This window comes from Falco biarmicus, chromosome 6 (assembly GCF_023638135.1).
Source record: "Falco biarmicus isolate bFalBia1 chromosome 6, bFalBia1.pri, whole genome shotgun sequence".
Classification (NCBI taxonomy): Eukaryota; Metazoa; Chordata; class Aves; order Falconiformes; family Falconidae; genus Falco; species Falco biarmicus.
This window is the reverse complement of record NC_079293.1, coordinates 605,717-613,500: the sequence shown is the minus strand read 5'-3', so window position 1 is coordinate 613,500 and position 7,784 is coordinate 605,717. Positions and strand designations below refer to the sequence as shown.

Below are 7,784 nucleotides of genomic sequence, written 5' to 3'. Positions count from 1 at the left end.
TCTGCTTCTTTTCCCCCCAAGGCCTCATATTCACCACTCAAAATTTAGCAGCCTGCCTTTGATAAATTACTCAAAGTAATCCCTGCAACAGCTAAGTCTGACTGGTTGACGTTGTGTTAGAAGTCTTCATAGCGGTATCTGTCTATAAAATATTCACTTGTGGACTACAAAGGGTGGATCATTTTTAATGACAAGATTCAGAACTGCAGGATGAAGGGAAAAGATTAATATCCGTGAATTCAAATAATGTAATTCAAATACTGAACTTAGAACATTATATCCGACTAGTTTAAACAGTGATGCAGATAAAATAGCAGAGTCTCTGATGAATGAAGTGGCCGGAAGAATAGAGTTGTGGGGAAGGTTGGAAATGAACATTAATACAAACTTTACAGGAACTTTTTTTTTTTTTTCCTCCTTCTTTTAATTCCACACCTCTCTATCTTCTGGGATAATCAGTATTCTAGCAAGGCAAAATGTATATGATATTAAATATATGTGCAAGTATATCTATATATGCAGGTAGAGAGATTTCTTTCCTCTAGAGATAGGTGAAGAAATCTATTTAGATGGCGGATTTTAATTTCAATGGGTAATGTGAGCTTGTGCAATCAAAGTTATCAATTTCTGTCCTTTTTGTTTAGATTTCTTAGTTAAATGTGTTTGTTATATCTACCCCGAGGAGAAGCAACTTGAAAGTGTAGCTTTTGAGTCATCTTATAAATACATCCCTGAGGCTGCGGTTCTTGCAGCTTTAAGCAGTTTTCATTAAAGCAGCCAGCTGCCTCTTTGTGTAGATTGGTTTTTTTTAAAGCAATCACTTGTGAAGCCCCGGCCTCAGTTTTGTCTCTCTGCAGGCCCTTAAAGTTGAAGTTTCATTCATGTCTTGGGTCTCTCCACCGAATCAAGACTCCTTGGAGCAACACTGGAAAGAGCCACACGAAAGCGGAGGCTTGAATACCTCATAGAGAAAGGTTAAAAAGGAAGCAGAGATCAAAACAACCCTATCTCACAAAAGGTGCATTAAATGCGCCCCAGCAATAAGCACAAATCTTCCAAGTTGGCCTTTAAAGGGAGCACCAGGAGCCTCACGTTTATTGCACCCAGCAATTCTCTGAGCAACTCGCCGCGTCTTTGCACTCCTGGCGCATTTCCTCCTAAAACAACATCTAATGGGAAGATAATAGAGAGGCAGAAAGGAAGCGCGGGGATTCCCCCCCCCCTTTCCTTTTAGCTGCGTGAATCTAACTCAAGGCTTTGAGACCAGAGTTTACAATAAGCTCTTCACTTCTACTTCGAACAGGCATATGCGATACATACTACCCCCCCCTACAAGCCCACGCACTCAAGCGCAGGCAAGAGCGTGTGTTCGCAGAGCGCTGCCCCAGCCCCAGAGCCGGGGAGGCTGATGAGCAGCGCCTGGGAGCCGAGGCTCGCTAGGAACGAGCCGTGCTCGTGTGTTGCTGCTGGAAATGCAGCTTTCCCTCCGGCACGTGAGGAGCTGAAACGCCAGGGAGCCCAGCACCTCGCAAGCCGGAGCCCGCCGCCGCAGCCCGAGGCGGGTGGCGGGCAGGGGACCCCCGGGCGGCGGGGTGGCCGGGCGTGGGGCGGCCGGAGGGCTCCCGGAGCCCGCTAGCGTCCCTCTGCATGCACCTGATGTGTATGCAGCACCTCGCCTCCCAGCCAGGAGAGAGCTGGAGTTAAGTGGCGCTCTATGTATTTTATAGCGAATATTCTCGAGTAGCTGCACTGCAATGAAGGAGATATCAAGGAGGCCTGTCAGTTCAAAGCTTTTGGGGTTGTTTGAAAATCTTCTTCACGTCAAAGTAAGCAGCCCTAGTATTTGAACAGCTGCTTTGAACAGTGAAAAGGGCTGAGCTGAATCAAAACACTGCAGTGTCTGCCCAAGACACCGCATCACCTTCAACCTGCTTTTATACGAGCAGAAAAAAAGGAAAGAAAGGCTGGTGAGACCTCTAATCCCGCGGGGTCAGCTCCGCCAGAAAGGGGCCCCATGACTGTCTCTTTCACATCCCGAGCGCCTCGGACCCGAGCGGCGGCCGGAGTCGGAGCCCAGGGAGGGCAGCGGCGCGGCGGTCGGGCGCTCGCTGCCCGGCGCTCCCCTCCGCGGGGGGAGACGGGAGCGAAGGATGCTTAAGGAGCGGTATTAATGACAGGGCTAACAATGATGGGGAGGACGAGGAGGTGGAGTCTGCGGCGCCTCTGAATGCACCGGTCGCGCTCCTCGCTGCTCCCAGCTGCGACTCCATAGGCGTGCGCTCAGCCGGGGAGGGGGCAGGAGGGACGGCGAGGGGCTTTGCTGCGGGGCTCGGGTTTTGTCCGCCTACTAATGCCGTGTTGCTACTTCGGTAATTGTGTGATTACCGTTAGCCTTTGAGATCTGCCGCTGGGGCGGCAGGCGTCAGAGGCACGCAGGACGGTGACGGCAGGCATCACCTGCCAGGCAGCCGTGCAGGACGGAGGGTCGGAGGTGGGGGGGAAGAGATGCACGACCGGGGCAGTGCCGGAGGGGGTTTCCCCCCAAAAAAAGTGATGGCTGGAGCTCGCTGACCCCCGTATCCCGCCTCCTCGTCGTGGCGAGCCGCGGGGAGCGCGGCGCTGCCAGCACCCCACGGGGACCAGCTGTCCGTGGGGTGCGCACACGCCGTGGGTGCCGGCGCACCGGCGACTTCCCTCGGACGGTCACCGGGGTAGGTCCGTGCTGGCCGAGCCCCGCATGCCGGAGGCACCCGCGTGACAAGCTAGCCCTGAGAATGACGAGTGGCGTGGCCCCTCGTGTGGCGTCCACGCACAAACTTTTGGCAGCGGCCCTGGAGGCGGCGGGCGGGAAGGGCGCCCCGACAGCGCCCCAGCGGCCCCGTGAGCGGGGCGGGAGGGCTGGCCCGGACGCGGGGAGCAGGGCGACTCTCCCAGGACGGTCCCCGCGATGCTCTGGTGCAAGCCTGCTGCGGACTTCCCGCGTTGTTGTGTTTCAACTCACTGGTCTACACCTAACTGGGAGGAGAGAGACAAGAAAATGAGCATCAAATTATGAAATTCCTGGATGCTCAGTTGCTTCCACACTGGAAACAAAAGGCAGAGCTTCACTACAGAGGCACTGACTTCCCTCCCCGCGACACTCGCGGAACAGGCAGTATTGTTCTTCCCTGAGCCTGCACCTCGAAGAAAGAGGGGCAAAAAAACCCCCAAAACAAACAACCCTTAAGAAGAATCTCCACTCTTTCATGGACAAAGTTTGTTGTTGTGTCCCCCAGTCCCGTCCCCCCCTTCTCCCTCCTTCCCTCCCTCCCTCCTCACCCCCCGGCAGAAGGAGCTCTTGATACGCCGCTAAACTAACGAAACGAGGTAACTCCTGCTGCGCCCCTTGTCTCAGGGCACTGGATATCCTGTTTATGCTGCTTCTGTGTATATGTTTATGTGCAGGAGCCCATCCCCCCGCTCCTCCACACCCCCACGCAGAGGAATATTTCCAGGCAAGGAGCCTTTCCAGCGCTCATGTTAAATACGATGATTTATAAACAACTCGCAGAAGAAAGCTGTTTCTTGTTAGTAGTAATAAATTCCCCGGTCCGCCCTATTGTATTATTCCGATGAAGAGAGCGGGAGCCCGCGAGGCGCACCTACCCCCGTGAGCAGTTTATTTTCGAGACAAAGCTATGGCTTCCAGCTCAAAAATGGGCAGTGAACTCTTTTCGCCGCGGCCAGCCGGGCTCTGCTCATTCCTAGGCAATCCGGATCCAGTTCCAGGGTCTCCTTCCTTCCTGTCCGGGCCGCAACTTCTCCCCCGCCCCCCACCCACACCCCCCCGCCGCTATCCCTCTCTGTTTTTCTAATTTTTTTTTTCTTTCTCCATCACCCCCGCTCCCTCCCCCCAGATCTTCCGTACCGATGCAGAGCCGCTAGCGCCGCTGAGGCGGACCCGCGGGCACCCCGTCCCCCCAGGACGGGACAAGCAGAACAATGCCGCCGCTGCGGTGCCGAGGTGCGAAGCCCCGACACCCCCGGCGGAGCGGTGCGCTCCGGGCAGCGCCGGCAGGCCGGGGCCGGCTGGCAGGGAGGGGGACGCCCGCTCCCCGCCCCCGGGGGCGCGGCACTCCCCGGCCCCGCCATGGGGCCGGCTGCGGGGCGGCGCTGCGGGCGCTCGGCCGGGCTGAGAAAGTTGGGGTGCACCCCGGGCGGCACGGTCGGGCTCCGCGCAGGGACCCGCGTCGGGGTGCGAGCAACAGGAGCCGGCGGGCGGGCCGGCAGCGGCAGGCGGCTCCCGCCAGCAGCGCGGTGCGGTGCGGTGCGGGCCGGAGCGGTGCGGGCCGCAGCGGAGGCGGCCCGGCGGGGCGGGGCGGGGCCGGCGGCGGAGCGCGCCCCCTCCCCTCCCCTCCCCTGCCGTCCCCGCCCCTCCCGCCCCGCGCCGCCGCCGCCGCCCCCCGCCCCGCGGCCGCCGCTCCCCCGCGCCCCGTTCCCCCTCGGAGTTGGGTTCCAGAGGGCGGTCGGGGGCGGGGCAGGGGGCGGGGCGCCGCCGCCGGGTCGCGCCAATGGTGGGTGGCGGCGGCGGCGGTCGCCAGGGGCGCCCGCGTCCGTCAGGGCGCGGCCAGCCAATGGTGTGCGGCGGCGGGGCGGGGCGGCCGCGCGTGCCTTCGCTGTGGGCCCCGCCGCGCGGGCCGGGGGGGCGCGGGCGCCGCGCGGCGCCCGAGGCGAAAAAGTAGCTGTCAAATGCGCGGCGCCTTTAACCGGTGCGATCAGTGCGGCTCGGCGAGTCATGGCGACCGCAGCCTCCAACCACTACAGCCTGCTCGCCTCCGGCTCCCCCATGGTGCACGCCGAGCCGCCCGGCGGCATGCAGCCCGGCGGCGGCTACCGCGACGCCGGCGCCCTGGTGCAGGCGGACTACGCGCTGCAGAGCAACGGGCACCCGCTGAGCCACGCTCACCAGTGGATCGCGGCGCTGTCCCACGGCGGCCCCGGCGGCGGCGGCGGCGGCGGCGGCGGGGGAGGCGGCGGCGGCGGCGGCGGCGAGGCGCCCTGGTCGGCGGGCGCGCTGGGCCAGCCCGACATAAAGCCGGCGGTGGTGCAGGCGGGCGGGCGCGGCGACGAGCTGCCACCGCCGCAGCATCCGCCGCCGGGGCGGGCGCCGCACCTGGTGCACCACGGCGGCGGCGGCGGGCACCACGCGGCGGCGGCGGCGGCGGCGGCGGCGGCGTGGCGGGCGGGCGGCGCGGCGCACCTGCCGCCCGGCATGGCCGCGGCCAACGGCGCGCAGGCGGGGCTGCTCTACTCCCAGCCGCCCGGCTTCACCGTCAACGGCATGCTGGGCGCCGCGCAGCCGGCGCTGCACCACCACGGCCTGCGCGACGCCCACGAGGAGCCGCCGCCGGGGCCGCCCGGGCCACCGCACCACGGCCCCGAGCACCCGCCGCCGCCCCACGGCCCCCACCCCGGGGCGGCCGGGCCGGCGCCCGCCGCCGCCACCGCGCCCCCCGGGCCGCCGCCGCACCACGACCCGCACTCGGACGAGGACACGCCGACCTCGGACGACCTGGAGCAGTTCGCCAAGCAGTTCAAGCAGCGGCGCATCAAACTGGGATTTACCCAAGCGGACGTGGGGCTGGCGCTGGGCACCCTCTACGGCAACGTCTTCTCGCAGACCACCATCTGCCGCTTCGAGGCCCTGCAGCTCAGCTTCAAGAACATGTGCAAGCTGAAGCCTTTGTTGAACAAGTGGTTGGAGGAGGCGGACTCCTCCTCGGGCAGCCCCACCAGCATAGACAAGATCGCGGCGCAGGGCCGCAAGCGGAAAAAGCGCACCTCCATCGAGGTGAGCGTCAAGGGCGCGCTGGAGAGCCATTTCCTCAAGTGCCCCAAGCCCTCCGCCCAGGAGATCACCTCGCTCGCGGACAGCCTACAGCTGGAGAAGGAGGTGGTGAGAGTGTGGTTTTGTAACAGGAGACAGAAAGAGAAGCGCATGACTCCCCCGGGAGGGACGCTGCCGGGCGCCGAGGACGTGTACGGGGCCAGCAGGGACACGCCGCCGCACCACGGGGTGCAGACCCCCGTGCAGTGAACTCGCGGCGGGGGCGCCCGGCCCCTCCTCCTCCTTCTCCTCCTCCTTCTCGTCCTCCTCCTTCCCCCAACTTTTGATTGTCCTCCTTTTTCTCTTTTTTGTTTTACTTTTTTTTAATTTTCTCCTATCTTTAAAAAAAAAGACAAAAAAACTAAAAACAAAAAAAACGCTCAAAAAAAAAAAAGAAAACAAAACAAAAAGCGAGCGAGCGAGAGGGCGAGCGAGCGCGAATCACAGCAGACAGACAGACAAAGCACCTGCACCGGACTGTCCCTTAGACGGTAGCAGGTGCGATGCTGTATTTCGACCTTTCCAGGCGAGTGCCCGTGCACCGGAGTGGAGTGAGTACCGCGCACAGGCAGGCAGGCACCGGCAGGGCAGGCGCAGGGCGAAAGCGGTTCGCACAAAACTCCCTTGCTCGCTGGCGAAAAAATACGGCGCTGCCCGGCCGGGGAGGGGGCGGGAGGAGGGAGGGGGGGGGGGGGAGCGCAGCCGCCTCGGGTCCCCTCCGCAGCCCCCTCCCGCCACACAAAGGCAGATTGCATTGTGGAATGTCGCTCGGTATTGGCACATGCTGCTGTGTTTATTTTCTGTGGATCCCCTGTAGGAATATACGAAAAAAAAAAAAAAAAAAAAAAAAACCCAAAACCAAGAGAAAGGAAAAGCTATCCCTTTTGATGTAGACAGTATTTAACCGTACCAATTTGCACTGCAAGAAAATCGAAGTTTACATAAACAAATTGTTTTTTTCTTCTTTTTTTTCCCCCTTCCTTTCCGACCTTAATTTTGCAAATGACTTGCATTTTCCACGGTGAGCGTTAGTCAACCAGTGACCGGTCTACAATATGTTACTGTGTTTCAGCCTTTGCTTTATGTGTATATGTGAACTTTTGTTATAAACAAGTCTTCTTAAATATGTGTAACGCTTATTTTCTCCTTTTACCGTAGCAAAAAAGAATGCATATATCTGTATGTATGTATACATATGCATGCGTGCATAGACGTACATATATACACATATATATAATATCTATATACACATATATATGCACCACCAGCTTCCATTCTCCAGAGACGTGACTCTCGTAATTGCTTAATGTATGCCTTCACGGCAAGAGTCGAGTTCGGAGAACGGAGAATAATGCAAATCGACAAAGTAAACTTCATTTTCGGGCAGTGTGTCCAGGGGCCGAGGCACAGCCAGAGGGGGAGGAAAAAAATATATGCAGCCCTTCCAGACTGTGCCAGTGTGGGCGAGCAAGGCCCAATGTGGGAAAGGTGGAGACGAAACAACACGTTTCCAGAGTTTTCCCGGAGAAAGTGGCACTCCCTTGAGAGGGAGAGGGGATTATTTAGCTTCACCCCCACCCCAGCCCCCTGCCTTTCCCCTCCTCCCCCCGAGGCTCCCCGTGCGTGCCTTTGGCATCCCCGGTCCCACTGCCCGGGCAGCCCGGGAAGATGTCAGCCTCCAAACTTTTTCATTGAGCAGTTTCGCATCAAGGCAAGAGCCAGGGAGAGCCCGAGGAGCTGCTGGGCCCGAGGGGGGGTGGCCGGGTGCTTACACCTGCGTGTAAACACGCTGCCTCCTACTCTCCGCAGAGACCCTGTGCGTTCCTTCTTTGCTTTTACTTTTCGTATATTTTTTTTCCTGTTTGTATCTAGCCCACACACACACACGTACGTTTTAACTTGGATAGCCTTGTGTCTT

At 59.7% G+C, this 7,784-nt stretch overlaps 1 protein-coding gene across 1 annotated transcript; it reads left to right on the top strand.

Moving 5' to 3' along the window:
* The first annotated feature begins 4,528 nt into the window (after positions 1-4,528).
* Positions 4,529-6,513, top strand: POU3F2 (POU class 3 homeobox 2). Its single transcript, XM_056343862.1, has one exon. It carries the CDS (start codon positions 4,775-4,777, stop codon positions 6,074-6,076), a length of 1,302 nt encoding a protein of 433 aa, XP_056199837.1. The 5' UTR covers positions 4,529-4,774; the 3' UTR covers positions 6,077-6,513.
* The last annotated feature ends 1,271 nt before the right edge of the window (positions 6,514-7,784 follow it).